Genomic DNA, 20,130 nt, shown 5'->3' with positions numbered 1-20,130 from the left:
TTATTCAGTAAATATTTGTTTAATGAATTTTTAAAATTTTATTGGGGAAGGGGAACAGGACTTTATTGGGGAACAGTGTGTACTTCCAGGACTTTTTTCCAAGTCAAGTTGTTGTCCTTTCAATCTTAGTTGTGGAGGGCGCAGCTCAGCTCCAGGTCCAGTTGCCATTGCTAGTTGCAGGGGGCACAGCCCACCATCCCTTGCGGGAGTCAAAACTGGCAACCTTGTGGCTGAGAGCCTGCGCTCCAACCAACTGAGCCATCCGGAGCTCAGCGGCAGCTCAGCTCAAGGTGCCGTGTTCAATCTTAGTTGCAGGGGGCGCTGCCCACCATTCCTTGCGGGACTTGAGGAATTGAACTGGCAACCTTGTGGTTGAGAGCCCACTGGCCCATGTGGGAATCGAACCAGCAGCCTTCAGAGTTAGGAGCATGGAGCTCTAACCACCTGAGCCACCAGGCCTGCCCTGTTTAATGAATTTTTAATGAATTAAATTGATTAAACCAGGAAACTACTACAGGGAGTCAGAACATGGTATTCAGAAAATAGTGCTTGGGCAAGAAACCCCTGGGATGAAACTGTTATCCAAGTAGTGCAATATTCAGCTCACCTGGCAGCAATAGGGCCAGAAGGGGAATGTATGTCTCCAGGAGGTAGCTAAAGCCTGACAAACTTTCTTTATCCCAGAGTCAGAGCCTTGCCTCCTCCCTTTCTTGCCTGGCCAGAGGACTTGGATATCAACGAATTTCCAATTCACCACCTCCTTTTGCTGACTACTCAAAGAGAGCCAAGGCCAAGGCTAACAAAACTAATGTTTCTTAGACTAAACCAATGTAGTGATTTGGCCAACCACTATAAATATCATTGCTCCTGCCTTTATCTCCTATCCCAGGATTTATACCCCTATTCTTTTTCCCTTTCCAAAACCACTGGGGGTAAAAAAAACGGAGGTGGGAGATTTGTTAAGTATTGGCTCCAACTTTCATTCTTCCTATTCACATGCTCTGACACCTGGTCATTTCAGCCTTAGCAGCAGCTTGTCTGGCCTTCCTTAATTTATCTCTGTGACTAACTCTCTATTCTCTCTTCTCTTTTATTTATTTTAGATACCTGCAGCAGAAAACAACCCTTTCCTTGTTGGAATGCACTATTGGTACTCCAGCCACAGTCCCCGGACCCAGCACTGCAATGTTTGCCGGGAGAGCATTCCTGCCTTATCTAAAAATGTTATTATCTGTGAAGGTACATTACTGTTTCCTTTAGGAAGTGGAGCTAAGTGGTTGGAGATAGGGATGAAGGAGCTCATGTGGCTTTATTATCACTGACTCACACTAGGTCACTGGCTCTAGTGAAGGTTAGCTCTGACACTTAACAGACTGAGGAAAGGAAATGGGAAGAAACTGGCATAAGGGGGAATTCTCATGAATCAAAATGGAGGGTTAGGTCTGGAAGAACCAGACAATATGGTCACAAGTGTTAGAAAAACAGAAATCACCTCATTTTTACCATCAATTTCCATTCAAGTCAGATAGTAGAAAATGTAGCCAGTAAGAATAAAAAGGGACTGAGTCATATGGAAAATAGACCTTTGGAGGAGGGTCAGAACTATTTAGATGCATCTAGGTTCTAACTTTCAGAACAGCTTAGGGAAGGGAATTAGAATCTTCATTATCACCAGATTTACATCTATCTTTTTCCTTCTTCTTCTTCACAGTGTGCAAAGTGAAGTCTCACAGATTATGTGCTTTGAGAGCAAGCAAAGACTGCAAGTGGAATACCTTGTCCATCACTGATGACCTCCTCCTTCCTGAAGATGAAGTAGTAAGTACCAGCCATGCTTTCTCACGGTTACCGGCTTACACCTCCCCTTCAGCCGGGACACACAAAGGAAGGAAGACTTCTTCCTCTCTCCAAACAACCCAAGTAGACTTCTTCCCCAGGCTCATGATCCAACCAATCTGGAAGAATTAAAGCCCCCCACTCCTACCTGTCATTGGTCACTAGCATTGGAGTGGGGAGGGCAAGACCAGGAAGAACTTCCTTGAGGTTATCTAATGTCCTCCATGGAGTAGTGTAGTTATTCCAGCTGGCCCTTCTTCTCCTTATATTTCTAAATTCTTCTTCTTGTCTCTTTTTACTTTTCAGAAAACTATGCCCCACCAGTGGGTAGAAGGAAATATATCTGTCAGTTCTCAATGTGCAGTATGTCATGAGAACTGCGGCAGTTACCAAAGACTTCAAGATTTCCGATGTCTCTGGTGTAATTCTACGGTAAGACTCTTCTTATCTCCTTGATACTTAAGGACTTGACTTCAAGAGAAGGGCTGAATTGAAGCTTGACTGTGCATACACATAGATAGAAATCTCAGAGACTGTTACATCCAAATAGATTATACAGATTCCATAGTATAGAACTCAGTATCCTGACTTTCCAGATCTGGCTCTGGAGTCCTTAAGAGAAAGATTTAAGATGCTCATCTTTGATGGTTCTTAATTAGTGAGGCCTACTAGCAAAAGGGAAAAGCTACTAGGAAAAAGCTGAGCTCTCTTATGACAGTGTGGGCAATTAAAAAAATAAGTTCTGAGTCTACCCTTAGAAACCTTCTTCATTCACCATTTCCTAGAAACTTGTAATCTTTGTTAATTAATAATGGTTAATAATGTTAACTCATTATTATTCCCACTATGTATTGAGTGTTTTATATACATGATCTCATTTAATCCTTACAACAACCCTAAACAAGGCCTCATTGTCCCCATTTACAAATGAGGAAAGTGAGGTTTAGTACAGGGAAGTGATTTGCTCAAGGTCATACAGCCAGTAAGCAAAAGAGTCTTGATTCATACATAATTCTGCAAAAACCATGCTCTTAACTACAACATTATCATGCCTCTACACCAGTGATTCTCAGCTGGGGGTGATTTTACCCCCCAGAAGACATATAACAATGTCTGGAGACATTTTTAATTTTTACAACTCAGGGAAAGAGGGTGTGCTGCAGGCTTCTAGTGAGTAAAGGCCCGGGATTGTGCTAAACCTCCTGAAATGCACAGGGCAGAACAAAGAACTATCTGGCCCAAAGAGTCAACCGTGCCGACATTGAGAAACCCTGATCTAGACTTTCTAGCCTTTTAGACACTTCTTATAAACTGACTATTTTAGACAAGAAGAAACTAAAGTATAATCATGTTTCCCCGAAAACAAGACCTAGCCAGGCAATCAGCTCTTTTGGAGCAAAAATTAGTATAAGACCCGGCCTTATTTTGCTATAAGACTAGGTATAATATAATATAATATAATATAATATAATATAATATAATATAATACCGGGTCTTATATTAATTTTTGCTCCAAAAGATGTATTAGAGCTGATTGCCCAGCTAGGTCTTATTTTCAGGGAAACAGGGAAGCTTCTTCTTAGAAGATTCTGGTTCCTTCTGCCTCGATGTAGCAGGTAATGACATATTTGCACTCCCTCTGCTTTGATCCAGCTCACTGGTATCTCCTGGAAGGGGTTTGTACCCTCCTTGGGTGCCCTGATTTTGGAGGCTGCCCCCAAGCGACGCCTCTAGACCACCTGGATCTCATGGCCAGTGGGGCATATGCTTACGTGTCCCACAGAACTGTAACCAAGGGAGAGTTTTTAACTGGCTACCACCCTCAGGGCACAGCAAGAGGCAACAGCCCGAGAAGTCCAGTCTTTCTGTGAAAAGAGGCCTATTAGCTTATCTTCATAGCTGCAGCCTGAGGGGCAGGTTTCTAATTAAACATACATCTGAGGGTCAACTGTAATCCTTTCCAGAGACCTTGGAGGGCGGGCACCATCTTTCCATTCTCCCTCTGACATGCTCCAGAGCACCAATATCTCCCAGAGGAGAGCTTTTACATGCATCTGGTGCCCCAATTTTTACATCTGGTGCCTCAGTTTTTGTGGCTGCCACCTGGGGGATGCCCCTTGATTGCCTGGCTCTGGTGGCCAGCAGGGCTTAAGTTTCTGAGTCTCACAGGACTGTAACAATCAGAGAGAGAGTTGTTGGCAGATTACCATTCCCAGGGCACAACAGAGACAGCAAAATGAAATATACCTCCAGTCTGTCTGTGAAAGAGGCCTATTTGTTTATTCAGTAGCTTTGACCTGAGGGGCAGGCTTCTGGTTTAGCACACCTGTTGGGGCCTATTGAGATGCTCTCAGAAAATGGAAGCTGGTGAATATCATCTTTGCATTCTCCCTCTGCCTTGTTCCAGCTCATTCGTATCTCTCAGAAAAGAGCTTATACGCTCAACTGGCACTCTGATTTTTGTGGCTGCTACCAGGAGACACCTACTGTGCTTCCCCGAAAATAAGACCTAGCCAGACCATCAGCTCTAATGCGTCTTTTGGAACAAAAATTAATATAAGACTGGGTCTTACATAGTACAAGATCCAGACTTATTTTAATATAAGACCAGGTATAATATAATATAATTAATATAATATAATATAATATAATATAATAAATATAATATAATATAATACTGGGTCTTTTATTAATTTTTGCTCCAAAAGATGCATTAGAGCTGATGATCCAGCTAGGTCTTATTTTCGGGGAAAGACAGTATAGATTGCTTGGCTCTGGTGGCCAGCAAGGCTATCGCTTGTAAGTCCCATAAGACTGTAACCAACTGAGAAGAGTTCTTAATAGACTATCACCCCCAGTGCACAGGAAAAGGCAACGGTCCAAGGAATCCAGTCTATTAGCTTATCTTTACAGTTGCAGCCTGAGGAACCGGCTTCTAATTAAACACGTATCTAAAGGCCAACTGCAATCCTTTCCAGAGACTTCAGAGGGTAGGGTCTATCTTCATGCTCTCCTTCTGCCATGCTTCAGAACACCAGTATCTCCTGGAGGGGAGCTCTTACACATATCTGGTGTCCCAGTTTTTATGTCTAGAACCCCTTGTTTTGTGGCTGCTACCCAAATGGACACCCCTTGATCACCTGCCTCTGTTGGCTAGCAGTGCTTGCATTCCTGGGTCCCATGGGACAGTAACAAATGGAGAGAAATTCTTGGATAGTGACCACCTTAAGGGCACAATGTGGACAGCAGATTAAAACACACACCCGTCTTTCTGTGAAAGAGGCCTATTTGCTGTACTGAAGCTTCAGCCTGAAGGGCAGGCTTCTGGTTTGGCACACATCTACAAAATACTTTCCAAGAACAGAGGCCAGTGGATGCTATCTTTGCGCTCTCCCTCTGACTTGCTCCAGGTCACTGAGATCTCCCAAAAAGGAGCTTGTACAATCGTCTGGTGCCCCAATTTTTGTAACTGCTACACAAGGGGCACTTCTAGGTCACCCAGTTCTGGTGGCTAGTAAGACTTCGCCTTTAGTCCCACAGTACTGTATATATTTGCATATCTTAAAAGCTGCCACCTGAGTATCTGGTTTCTAATCAGCCTGCATCTAGGTGCTGACTGAAATCTTCTATCTTGGAACAATGGCAGGTCTTGGGAGACACTCAAATACTGGGAGCCACTAAAAATAGAATTGGCTGCTTAGACTATCACAAAAGTTTGAGAGACAACCAAGAGCTAGAGCAGGGCTGAATGATAAGTTTCATCCCCTACCTAAGGCCACTACCTCAAAACTGGGAGAATAGACTGTTTTATCGACTGCAGAGAAGCAAACACAAGAACCCAAAGAAAATGAAGAAACAGAAGGAATATTTTCCAAACAAAAGAACAAGATAAAAACTTCAGAAAAAGTATTAATGAAACAAAGATAAGTGATATACATGGTAAAGAGTTCTAAATAGTAGTTATAAAGACACTTACTGAACTAGAGAAAAGAATGTATGAACACAGTGAGAACTTCAACAGAGATAGAAAATATATAAGAAACTACCAAATAGAAATCACAGTACTGAAGAATACAGTAACCAAACTGAAAAATACACTAAATGAATTTAACAATGGACTAGACTAGATGAAGTAGAAGCAAGGATCAGTGAACTCAAATACAGGACAGAGGAATTCACCCAATCAGAGCAATAAAAAGAAAAATTATTTTTAAAGCGAAGATAGCTTCAGGAACTTATAGAACAACGTCAAGCAGAATAACATTTGCATTATAGGAGTCCCAGACGATTATAAGAGAGAGAAAGGGACAGAAAATTGTAAATTTATTTAAACAAAGAATGTCTGAACACTTTCCTAACTGGGGAAAGAAATGGATATCCAGATTCAGGAATACCAGAGACTTCCAAATAAGATAAACTCAAAGGGACCCACATGAAGACACATTATAATTAAAATGCCAAAAGTTAAAGACAAATAGACTCTTAAGCAAAAGAAAAACAACTTGTTACATACAAGGGAACCCCCATACTACTATTACCATTTTTCCCTGAAAATAAGACATAGCTGGACCATCAACTCTAATGCGTCTTTTGGAGCAAAAATTAATATAAAACCCGGTCTTATTTTAATATAATATAAGACTGGGTCTTATATAATATAATATAATATAATATAATATAATATAATATAATATAATATAATATAATATGAAATAATATAATATAATATAATATAATATAATATAATATAATATAATACCAGGTATAATATAATACTTTGTCTTATATTAATTTTTGCTCCAAAAGACGCATTAGAGCTGATGGTCCAGCTCGGTCTTATTTTCAGGGAAACACAGTAGCAGATATTTCAGCAGAAACTTTGCAGGCCAGAAGCGAGTGGTGGAACATGTTCAAAGTTATGTGAAAAAACTTCCAGCCAGGCAAAGTTCTCCTTCAGAATTAAAGATAAAGAATTTTCCACAGAAGCAAAAGCTAAAGGAATTCATCACCACTAGATCAGCCTTATAAGAAATGTTAAAGGGACTTCTTTAAGCTGAAACAAGAGTGCTAATTACTAACAGGAAGATATATGAAAGTATAAATATCCCTGGTAAAAGTAAATATATAGGAAAATTCAGAATATTCTAATGTTGTAAACTTGGTGGCTTAATCACTTCTAAATCTACCATAAAGGTTAAAAGACAAAAGTAGTAAAAAATAACTATATCCACAATATTTTGTCAAGGGATATATGTGAGATAAAATAATGTAAACTGTGGAATCAAAAGCAGAAAACATGGGGAAATAAAGTAAAAGTGGAAAGCTTTAGAACGCATTCAAATTTAATTTATCAACTTAAAATAGCCTGTTATGAATAAAAGTTATTATATGTAAGCCTCATAGTAACCACAAAGCAAAAACCTATAGTAGATATACAAAATATACAGAGAAAGAAACCTAAGCATACCACTACAGAAAATCATCAAATCACAAGGAAAGAAAGCAACAGAAGAAGAAAGGAAGAGAGGAACTACAAAACAGCCAGAAAACAATTAAGAAAATGGCAATAAGTACATACCTATCAATAACTATTTTAAATAAAATATGGACTAAATTATCCCATCAAAAGACATAGAGTAGTTGAATGGATACAAAAACAAGACCCAGCTATATGCTCCCTATGGGAGACTCACCAAAGATGTAAGGACACACACAGACTGAAAGTGAAAATATGGAAAAGATGTTTTCCTACAAATGGAAGCCAAAAGAAAACTACAGTAGCTATACTTATATCAGACAAAATAGACTATAAAACAGAGAGAGAAGGTAATTACATAAAGATAAAGGGAAAAATCGAACAAATGATGTAATATTTGTAAATATTAATTGTAAATATTATATTTGTAATATTTGCACATAACATAGGATCACCTAAATATATAAAGCAGATATTAACAGAACTTAAAGAAGAACTAATAATATATTACAAGATTACAGTATTAGTAAGGGATTTTAATACCTCACATTCATCAATTGATGGACCATCAGATAGAAAGTCAATAAGGAAACATCAGCCTTAAATGACACATTAAAGCAGTTGGAGTTTTATATATATATATGTATGTGTGTATATATATATATATATATATATATATATATATATATATATATGTATATATGTATATATGTATATATGTATATATATATGTATATATGTATATATATGTATATATATACGTATATATATATAATATTTGACCCAAAAGCAGCAGAATATGCATTCTTCTCAAGCACACATGGACTAGTCTCCAGAATATGTTGGGACACAAACAAGTCTTAATAAAATATAAATGATTGAAATCATATCAAGCACCTTTTCCAACAACAATGATATTGAACTAGAAATCAATTATAGGAAGAAAAGTGGAAAATTCACAAATATGTGGTGATAAAATGACATGCTATTGAAGAACCAATGGGTCAACACAGAAATTAAAGTAGGAAATCCAAAAATACATAGAGACAATGAAAATGGAAATACACCATATCAAAACTTATGAGATGAAGCAAAAGTCATTGTAAGATAATGCCAGAGTGTTAAATGCCTACATCAATAATAAAAGAAAAGGAAGGAAACAATTTAAGGGATTTCTAGTCAAGATGGCAGAGCAGATAAATGCTGTGCTTGCCTATTCTCATGACCACATCAAAATGACAACTTAACTACAGAACAACCATCACTGAGAATCACCTGAAGTCTAGCTGAACTGAAACCCTACAACTAAAGACATATATAGGCCACCTCAAGACTTGTAGAAGGAGCAGAGACATGGAATGGGCTGGTCTCACTCCCTGTGTGACCATTAAAAATGGGGAGGGATATTTCAACTGTGGAGGTTCCCCCTGAGAGGTGAGGGGTCCCAGCCCCACACCAGGCTCCCCATCCCAGGGTTCCAAAGCTGTGGAGAGAATTCCTGGCTGTGAAAACCAGTGGAAATTGTGGCTGAGTGAGACGAGGGTGGCTGCAGTCCCAGGCTTTCCCCTTAAAGGGACTGTGCAAAGTCTTACTTGCTGATGGACTTACTTGCTCTGAGCTGCAGTGCTGGGGCAACAGCTTGAAAGGTGCCAGGATCATACAACGAGGAACTGAGTTGTCTGGCTGCAGGATGAGGGCTGGAGGAGAAACTATCTCCTGGACAACGGAGCTGAACAAAGCCGTTGTTTCCTTGTTGAGCCCTCCCCACACCCAGCATTTCTGATGCAGGCAGCCACCATATTTGATTCTCCATCAGCCTGGCTAACACCATTCATTTGCCCTGCCCTGGTGATTCCCTGAGACTCTGGTTCCACCCAAGTTTTAGATACACCAAGCCCCTTCCAGTGGTTTTTTTTTGTACAAAAAACCTGTCTTGGCTTATGCTGTGGATTTTCCTAAAATCTTTCAAAAGTTTGCAAAACCCAAACCAGCAGCATCTGGATTCAGTGTGTACCATACCATTTCCTGAGCAGCCCTAAGCCTGGCCTCTGTTCATGGCTTGGCCTTTCAAGACGCCTCCAAGCCCAGCATAGATGGTGTCTGTCTACAGATTGCTTTGTGGCTCATGCCAGGTAGCCCCAGGCAGGGCATAGACTGCAGCTGAACTTGGCTTGTGGAGGGGGCCCTCCTAGGAGGGGCTGGCATGCCCAGGGGCCAGCTTCAGACCGAGCTGGAGCATCACCCAACGACCTCCAAGTATGACACACCCAAAGGGAAGACTGGGCAGGCATCAGAGCCCTGCTAAAGTGAATCCTACACTGTAGGCTGAGCCCCTGCACAATAGTTCCTCCACTGTAGTCATACTAGTCTTCACAACCTATCAGCCAAAGGGTAAATCCATCCCACTGATGTGCAAACGGCAACCATGGCAGAACTATAACAGGAGGGCACACAACCCACACAAAACACACACCTGGAACACCTGCTCACATGACCATGAACACTGCACCACTGGGCCCCTCAGGATAGCTAATACATAAGACCACTTTACACTACTGGGCGACATAGAAGCCCTATCTAATACATAGAAACAAACACCAGGAGGCAGCTAAAGTGGGGACACAAAGAAACCTATCCCAAATAAAAGAACAGTACAAAGCTCCAGAAAAAAAGAACTAAACAAACTGGAGACAAGCAATCTAACAGATGCAGAGTTCAAAACACTGGTTATTAGGATGCTCAGTGATCTCAGGGGAACTTCAACAAAGATACAAAACATAAAAATGGAGACAGAAAACAAAAAAGAACCAGTCAGAAATAAAGAATACAGTAATTGAAATGAAGAATACATTAGAGGGAATCAACATAGATTAGATGAAGCAAAGGATCAAATCAGCAATTTAGATGATAAAGTAGCAGAAAACACACAGTCAAAACAGAAGAAAAATAATTCAAAAATGAAAAATGAAGCTAGTTTAAGGTTACCAGAAGAAGAGAGAGAGCAAGGAATTAATAACTTATTTGAAGAAATAATGACTGAAAACTTCCCCCAGGAAGTGCAGAGTCCCAAACAATATGAACTCCAAGAGACCCACACCAACACACATCATATTTAAAATGCCAAAGGTTAAAGATGAAGAGAGAATCTTAAAAGCAGCACGAGAAAAACAGTTACCTACAAGGGAGCTCCCATAAGACTATCAGCTGACTTCTCAACAGAAATTTTGCAGGCAAGAAGGAATTGGCACAAAATATCCTAAGTGATGAAAAGCAAGGACCTACAACCAAGATTACTCTACCCAGCAAAGCTATCATTTACAATCGAAGGACACATAAAAAGCTTCCCAGACAAGAAAAAGCTATAGTTCCTCACCACCAAACCAATATTACAAAGACTTTTAGAGGGACTTCTTTAAGATGAAAAATAAGATAAAAAATATAAATAATAAAATAGAAATAACTACATATTAATCAATGATTACTTTGAAAGTGAATGGACTGAATGCTCCAGTCAAGAAATGGGGTGGCTGATCAAGACTTGGAAACAACCGAAATGCCATCGGTAGATAACTGGATTAAGAAACTGTGGTACATTTATACAATGGAGTATTACTTGGCTATAAAGAAGAATGAAATCTTACCATTTGCAATGATGTAGATGGACCTAGAGAACATTATGCTAAGTGAAATACGTCAAAGAAAGACAAGTATCATATGATCTCATTTATATGTGGAATCTGAAGAACTGAATAAATGAGCAAAGTAAACAGAAATAGTCTCAGAGATATAGAGGAAAAACTGATGGTTGCTAGATGGGAGCAGGGTGGGGATGAGGGAAAAGGGAAGGGGATTAGAAAGCACAAATTGGTAACTACAATATTGCCATGGGGATATGAAAGATAATTCGGAAAATATAATCAATAATGTAAAGAATTTGTAGGGTGTCAGATGGGTACATGTCTTATTAGGGAGACCACTTCATGGATGGTGTAGATACCTGACCACTGCACTGTACACCTGAAGCTGAAGCTGAATAATATTGTATGTCAACTATAATTTAATATACATATATATAGTCATGAGATATGGAGTACAGCATAGGGAAAAGAGTCAATGGAATTGTAATAGATATATACGATGTCAGAGGGGCAATAGACTGGGGGCAGGGGGTTATCACTTTGTAAGGGGTGAAATATCTAACTATTAGATTGTTTTGTACACCTGAAGCTAACAAATAAAAAAAGAGAGAGATGGGGTGGCTGAGTGGGTGGGTGGGCAGTACCCTTGCATGTGCTGCCTGCGTGGGGTTCACTTTGGAATGGGGGACACACATGGACTGGGGGTGGAGGGGTGGAGGAAGATGTTTCATTGCAATGAAAACAAGAAAAAAAAGAGGACTGGGTTGGCAGTGCTTGTACAACACAGGATGGACTTTAAGACTGGGACTATAATGGGAGACAAAGAAGGACCCAGTAAACCCACTTCTGGGTATTTCTCTGAAGAAACCCAAAATGCATCTTTGAGAGGACACATGTATCCATATGTTCATTGCAGCCTTGTTTACAATGACAAAGATGTGAAGGAAGCCTTTGTGCCCATCGATGGATGAATGGATAAAGAATAGGTGGTACATATATACAATGGAATATTGCTCAGCCATGGAAGGGAATGGATTCTTGCCATCTGCGGTGGCATGGATGGACCTGGAGGTTATTATGCTGAGTGGAGTATGTCAGACAGATGCAATGTGATTTTGCTTATATGTAGAATCTAAAGAACAAAATAAACAAAATAAAAACAAACTAATAAATACAGAGAACATCTTGATGGTTGCCAGATGGGAAGGGGGCTGGGGATGGGTGAAAAGGGGAATTTATTAAGAAGCAGAAATTAGTTGTTACACAGTAGTCATGGGGATGTAGGGTATAGCATAAGGAATATAGCAGTAATATTGTAATAACTATGTATGGTTTCAGGTGGGTGCTAGGTGTATCAGGGTGATAGGTGGGAGGGAGATTGAGGGGGCAGTGTGAAAAGATGAAGGTATTAAGAAATACAAATTGGTAGTTACAAAATAGTCATGGGGATGTAAAATAAACCATAGGGAATATAGTCAACAATATGGTAATAACTATGTATAGTGCCAGGTGGGTACTAGACTAGCCAGGGGGATCTCTTCTTAAATTATGTCTAACTACTATGCTATATACCTGAGGTTAATATAAAATAATATTCAATGTCAACTGTTATTGAAAAATTATAAAAGGGGGAAAAAGATGAAGGGGAATAAGAGGTCCAAATTTCCAAGTACAAAACAAATAAGTCATGGGGATGTAATGTACAGTATAGGGAATATAGTCAATAATATTGTGATAACATGGTACAGAGTCAGATGGTTGCTGGACTTATTGTGGTGATCATTTCTTTGAGTATATAGATGCTGACTAACTATGGTGTACATCTTAAACTAATACAATATTGTATGTTAGCTGTATTTTAATTAAAACATTATAAAAATAATGGTACTAATCTATGAGGGTCTTCAGGGAGTGCTTAACCATTGGTTCTCTAAGTGTGCTCCCCAGTTCTTAAATTGGCAAGGCTAGTTTTGTATCCCAACATACAGTCTGTCCTTGAGAATGTTCCATGTGCACTAGAAAAGAATGTATAATCTGGTATTCTAGGATGAAGTGCTCTGTAACTGTCAATTACGTCCATTTGGTCTAATGTGTCATTTAAGGCTGATATGTCCTTACTGGTTTTCAGTTTGGAGATCTATCCATAGCTGTCAATGGGGTATTTAGGTCCCCTACTATAATTTTGTTTTGGTCAATTTCTCCCTTTGGTTCTGTTAGTATATTTTGGTGCTCCCTGACTGGGGGCATATACAGACGGTGCCAAAAAAAAAAAACAAAAAACTGTATACACATTTTAAGAAAGGAAAAAAAACTGTATTAAAACTGTAATACTCTATATATACCAATAACAATAGATGAACACAAGTCATGTTTGACTTCTACAATTATAAGAGGTGCTCGAAGTGGTTACTATCAATATAATTTTAATACAGGTTTTTTTTTCCTTTCTTAAAATGTGTAGACATTTTTTGGCACCCTTTGTATATTGATAAGTGTTATGTATTCTTGTTGTATTCTCCCCTTTATCATTATGAAATGTCCATTTTGTCTCTTGTTACCCTTTTTTATCCTGAAGTCTATTTCATCCGATGTAAGTATGCGTACACCCACTTTTCTCTGGATACCATTTGCTTGGAGTATTGTTTCCCACTCTCACTTTGAGTCTATATTTGTCCTTGTAGCTGAGACGTGTCTCTTGGAGGCAGCATATGGTTGGGTTTAGTTTTTTGATCCACTCTGCTACTCTGTGCTTTTTTATTGTTCAGTTCAATCCATTTACATTTAGGGTGATTATTGATATAGGAGGATTTCCTATGGCCATTTTATCTTTTGTTTTCTGGTAGCTCGGTGTCTCCATTGTTTCTTGGCCCTTTTGTTCCTGTCTGTTATTTTAGTTTGGTGGCACTCTATGATTTTTTTCCCTCTGTTTCCTCTTTTTTTATGTTATGTGTCTCAGTTCTGGATTTTTTTTTGGGGGGAGGGGGGTGGTGGTTACCATTAAGTTTATGTTTAAAAAAAGTTTCAGTAGTCCTTTTTCTTCAGCATGCTTCTTATATCCATTCCCCTTTGCAAATTCAGATCTTTATTCTCTCACTTTTTATGTTTTGGCTGTCACAAATTATCATTATTTATGCTGTGAGTTGATTTCTGAGTTGCAGTAGCAAGTTGTCTTCTTCTTGTATTTTTCTTTTTTTATGTTTTCATCTTCTTTACCCTTTATGTTATGTTTAAGTGTATAGTGCCTTATTCTGTATAGGGGTTGCCATTTCCTGCTTCTGTCTGTCTGTTAGTAACCTTGCTCATAGTTTTGTATCCTTTTGACTTTTTATTTCAGGTCAAATATCCTCCTCCAGTATTTCTTATAATGCAGGCCTTGTGGAAAATTCCCTCAACTTCTGTATATCTGGATAGGTCTTTATTCCTCTTTTATATCTAAAGGATATATTTACTGGATATATTCTTCTTGGCTGGTAATTTCTCTCTTTCAATCGTTTGAATATTTTATTCCACTCACTTCTGCTGAAAAGTCTGATGATTATCTAATGGGTTTTCCTTAGTAGGTTACTGTCTTCTCTCCTTGGCTGCTTTCAGAATTCTTTCTTTGTCATTAATATTTGACAGCTTCAACATAATGTTCCTTGGAGAAAGCCTGTTGGGTTTGATAGAATTAGGTGTTCTGTTTGCTTCTTGAATCCAAGGATCCAGTTCTTTCCATACGTTTGAGAAGTTCTCTTCGAGTATTTGTTTGAATAGAGTCTCTGTTCCCTTCTTCCTCTCTTCTCCTCCTGGTATGCCCATTATTCTTATATTGCTCTTTCTGATGGAGTCAGAAAGTTCTTGTAGAGTTCTTTCATTTCTTTTAACTCTCAAATCTCTCTTCTTCCATCTGCATAATTTCCAGATTTCTATCTTCAATGTCACTAATTCTTTCCTCCGTCTGGTCACGTCTAATTCCTGAGCTGGTTATTTTATTCTTCATCTCTTTTATTGAGTTCTTCAGCTCCAGAATTTCTATTTTTTTATTTCAATCTCTTTGGTAAAATATTTATTTTGTTCATTGATTTTATTTCTGAATTCATTTAAACTGCCTATCTGAGTTTTCTTGCATCACATTGCGTTTTTTCAGAACTGCAATGTTGATTTCTCTGTCATTTAAGTCAAATATTTCCATGTCGTTAAGTTCATTTTCCGGAGATTTTTCATTTTCTTTCTGAGCTGCCATGTTACCTTGGTTATTCATAGCAATTAATTGATTATTTCTCTTTCTGGGCATCTACAGAGGTGGATTCTGCCGCAGGTTGATCTAAAGAGGTTTTTCTTTTGCTTTCCAGTAGGTGGCGCGAGAACGTTTTATTTTCTACTTTGTGCTGCAGCGTTTTATTTTTTCTTGTGCTGTTCCAGTTTCTCCTGTGGTGGGACATTTCCTGGGAAGTGGGCTTCTCCTCTGTGATCAGGTCATCTCTGTCTCAGAGCACCACCCCCATGGGATGATATGGTGGGCAACGGGGTTCTGAGCCTCTGAAACCACAATGCTACCCCTGCATCCCAATGCAGAACACGTGTGTCTCTGCAGCTCTGGGTGCCCTGCAGGAATGAGCAGGGAGAGGTAGGGGCAGGGTGGACTGAGTGAGGCAAAAGGTGTGTTTGTGGCTCTAAGCAATGGCAACATACATCCCGCAGCTATCTCGCCCCTACAGCTCCTTCCCTGTCTCTGGAATTAGCCGCATTATGCATCTGCCACTCAGGAGCTATCTCTCCAGTTTTCAGGGTTGTAGATATTCTGCTCTTTAATCCAACACTGCTACAGTTGTTGTTTTTCCCCTGGGGCCCGCTGCTAACATTGGGAGGGTGAGGGGGAAGCGAGTTCTGGGAGAGTGGGTGAAGGCGGCCAGGCTCCATGGCTTTCTTTTCTGCGTGATAGTAAGGGCAGTGAGGGCTATTGCCCTTCTGTATTCAGTCTTTGCCTGGAGGTCTTTGCCCCAATCAGTGGGTTTAGCCATATTATATGCTGATCCCTCAGGCAGGATTGTGGGCCACAGAAAATGCACCTTCAGTCTCAATCCTCCCCTTTCCCAGGACCACAGTGAGCTCAGGGGTGTGTCCTGCGGCCCACATCTCTGCACGTCTCCCTTTTCTCTTCCTCTGTTTGCCCCGATTTGCCCACCTTCAGATTTTTCTATACACAGATCTCTCAGACTTGTCTGTGTGATGCTTAGGGAATCCTTTGTTGAATTATAGTTGTTCAATTTGTTCTAACTTCCAGGGAAGATTTCAAGGAGCACCCTTTAAGCTGCCATGTTTCTGATGTCACCTCTTATCAAGTATGGATATTTTAACAATTTTAATTCTTCCTATCCATGAGCACAGTGTATGCTTCCATTTATTTGTATGTTCTTCAATGTCTTATAATTTTCCAAGTACAGGTCTTTTACCTCCAGGGTTAAATTTATTCCTCAAAATTTTATTCATTTTATGATGCAATTGCTTTCTTAATTGCTCTTTCTGATAGTTCATTATTGGCATATAAAATGCAATTGATTTCTGAATATTAATTTTGTATCCGTAGTACCATGTCTTCTGCAAATAATGACAGTTTATCTTCTTCCTTTCCAATTTTGATGCCTCTAATTTATTTTTCTTGCCTGATTGCTATAGCTAGGACTTCCAATACCATTTGAATAAAAGTGGTGAAAGTGGACATCCATGTCTTGTAATTGATCTTAAGGAAAATGCTTGTAGCTTTTCCCCATTGAGTATGATGTTAGCTATGGGTTTGTCATATATGGCCTTTATTATGTTAAGGTATGGTTCCCTCTATTCCCACTTTGCTGAGAGTTTTATTATAAATAGATGCTGAATTTTATTAAATTCTTTTTCTGCACCTATTGATATGATCACATGATTTTTATCCTTCACTTTGTTTATGTGGTATATCATATTAATTGATTTGTGGATATTGAACCAACTTTGCATCCCAGGAATAAATCCCACTTGATCATGGTGTATGATCTTTTTTGCTGTATTCAGTTTGCTAATATTTTGTTGAGGATTTTTGCATTTTGTTTATCAGGGATATTCGCCTATAATTTTCTGTTTTTTGTAATAGCTTTGTCTGGTTTTGGAGTCAGTGTAATGGTGACCTCATAAAATGAGCTTGAATATTTTGGAATAGTTTGAGAAGGACAGGTGTTAATTCTTCTTTGAATGTTTTGTAAAATTCACCTGTGAAGCCATCCACTCCAGGACTTGTCTGTTCTGAATTTTTTGGTTACTGATTTGATTTTGTTAATAGTAATTGGTGTGTTCAGATTTTGTTTCTTCTTGACTCAGTCTTGGAAGACTCTTTGTTTCTAGGAATTTATCCATTTCTTCCAGATTGTCCAACTTGTTGGCATATAACCGTTCATAGTATTGTCTTATAATCCTTTGTATTTCTGTGCTGTCAGTTGTCAGTTCTCTTCTTTCATTTCTGATTTTATTTATTTGGGTCCTCTCTTTTTTTCTTGATGAGCCTGGTTAAAGATTTATCAATTTTGTTTATCTTTTCAATGAACCAACATTGATCATTTGCATTGGTTTTTTTTTAGATTCTATTTCATTCATTTCCAGTCTGATCTTTATTATTTCTTTCCTTGTACTCACTTTGGGCTTTGCTTGCTGTTCTTTTTTTAGTTCTTTAGGTGTAAGGTTAGATTGTTTGAGATTTTTTCTTGTTTCTTCAGGTAGGCCTGTATTAGTATGAATTTCCATCTTAGGATTGCTTTCACTGTGTCCCATAGATTTTAGGTCGTTTTGTTTTCATTTCCATTTGTCTCAAGGTATCTTTTGATTTCTTTCTTGACCTCATTGTTAACCCATTTATTGTTTAGAAATATGTTGTTTAGCCTGCATGTGTTTGTGTGTTTTTCAGGTTTTTTTTGTAATTGATTTCTAGTTTTATGCCATTGTGGTTGGAGAAGATGCTTTTTTTTCCTTTTTCCCTTTTCATTTTATTGGTCTATTTTGAACGTTGATTGAATCTTTTTTTTTTTTTTTTTTACATAACATAAAATTCATCCTTTTATTTATTTTATTTTTTTAACATTTTTTATTAGTTTCAGATGTACAAAACAATGTAATAGTTAAACATTTATCATTTATATCCCTCACACAGTGATAACCCTCCTCCCCCCATCTACTACCCCTCCTGGGCCCATGGAGAAGATGCTTGATATGATTTCAGTCTTCTTAAATATATTGAGAGTTGTTTTATGGCCTAACATGTGGTCTATCTTGGAAAATGTTCCATGTGCACTTGAAAAGAATGCATATTCTTCTGCTTTGCAGTAAAATGCTCTAAACATATCCATTACGTCCATCTGCTCTAATGTGTCATTGAAGGCAACTGTTTCCTTATTGATTTTCTGTCTGGAAGATCTATCAATTGACGTGAATGAGGTGTTAACATCCCTAATATGACTGTATTACTGTTGTCTGTCCTTTATGTGTGTCAATATTTTCTTTATATATTTGGGTGTTCCTATGTTGGGTGTATAAATGTTTATAAGGGTTATTTCTTGTTTTTGAATTGATCCCTTTATCATTATAAAATGTCCTTCTTTGTCTATTATCATAGCCTTTGTTTTAAAGTCTATTTTCTCTGATATAAGTATTACTACCCTAGCATTTTTTCATTTCCATTTGCATGAAATATCAGTTTCTATCCCTTTGCTTTCATTCTGTGTGTAGCTTTCAATCTGATATGGATCTCTGTTAAGCAGCAAATGTATGGCCTTTCTTTTCTTATCCATTCAGCTACTCTATATCTTTTGATTGGAGCATTTAATCTACTTACATTTAAAGTGATTATTGATAAATATGTAGTTATTGCCGTTTTATTATTCATATTTTAGTCTTTTTGTTCTTCTGAAAGAAGTCCCTTTAACATTTCTTATAATACTGGAAATGAACTCCTCTGGTTTTTCTTCTTGTCTGGAAAGCTCTTTATCTCTCCTTCAATTTTAAATGATAGCCTTGCTGGTAGAATTGTCTTGCTTGTACGTCCTTGCTTTTCATTACTTTGAATATTTCATTCCAATCTCTTCTGGCCTGCAAAGTTTCTATTGTGAAATTAGCTGACAGTATTATGGGAGCTCCCTTTTAGGAGCTCCCTTGTAGGTGCCTTTCTCTTGCTGCTTTGAATATTCTCTCTTTGTCTTTAACCTTTTCCATTTTACCTATGATGTGTGTTGGTGTGGGTGTCTTTGGATTTATTTTATTTGGAACTGTCTACATTCCCTGGGCTTGTGTATCTATTTCTTTTGCCAGATTAGGGAAGTTTGCAGTCATTATTTCATCAAATAGGTTTTCAATCCCTTGCCCTCTTCTCCTTCTGGTACACTTATGATGTGAAAATTGGTATGCTTGATGTTGTCCCAGAGGTCCCTTAAACTATCCTCATTTTTTAAAATTCTTTTTTCTTTTTGCTGTTCCAGTTGCATGTTTTCTGTTACCTTGTTTTCTGATTTACTGATTTGACCCTATGCTTCATTTAATTTATTATTGATTCCTTCTAGTGTATTCTTCATTTCAGTTGTTTTATTATTTACATCTGACTGGTTCTTTTTTATGTTTTCTATGTCCTTTTTTATGCTTGCTATCTCTTTGTTGAAGTTCTCACTAAGGTCCTTAAGCATCCTTATAACTAGTGTTTGAATCCTGTTTTTGGTAGATTGCTTGCCTTCTTTTGTTTAGTTCTTTTTCTGGAGTTTTCACCTGTTCTTTAATTTAGGACATTTTTCTTTGTATCCTCATATTGACTGCCTCTCTATGTTTGTTTCTATGCAATAAGTATAGCTGCTACATCTCCCAGTCTTGGCAGGGTGGCCTTATGTAGTAAGTGTCCTGTGGGATCCAGTGACACAGTCTCCCTGAGCCAGTACTCCAGGATTATCCCTTGTGTGGATTGTGTGTGTCCTCTTCTTATAGTTGAGCATTGATTGCTATTGGCACGTCAGTGGGTGGTCTTGACCCTCAGGCTGACTAGCTGTGAGGATTGGCCACAACCACAGCACACAAGCTGCAGTATGTGGGCTGACCCCATGGGGCAGGATTTGCCCCAGTGGGCTCTGGTGCCTGCTGAGACCACCCTTTGGGAATTCCACTTTGGGGGCTAATCAAGTGTTTCTCTGTTGCGGTCTG

The 20,130-nt window shown here is 38.5% G+C and overlaps 1 protein-coding gene across 1 annotated transcript in view; it reads left to right on the top strand.

Moving 5' to 3' along the window:
• Nucleotides 1-20,130, top strand: part of DGKK (diacylglycerol kinase kappa) — a 137,450-nt gene that overhangs the window by 66,381 nt on the left and 50,939 nt on the right. The window contains exons 5-7 of the mRNA XM_019718795.2: nucleotides 1,104-1,239; nucleotides 1,712-1,818; nucleotides 2,143-2,268. Of these exons, the coding sequence (XP_019574354.2) occupies nucleotides 1,104-1,239; nucleotides 1,712-1,818; nucleotides 2,143-2,268 (369 nt within the window). The remainder of the gene's footprint in view (nucleotides 1-1,103; nucleotides 1,240-1,711; nucleotides 1,819-2,142; nucleotides 2,269-20,130) is intronic.

Source organism: Rhinolophus sinicus, chromosome X, assembly GCF_036562045.2.
Source record: "Rhinolophus sinicus isolate RSC01 chromosome X, ASM3656204v1, whole genome shotgun sequence".
NCBI lineage: Eukaryota > Metazoa > Chordata > Mammalia > Chiroptera > Rhinolophidae > Rhinolophus > Rhinolophus sinicus.
This window is presented reverse-complemented; position numbering and strand designations above follow the sequence as displayed.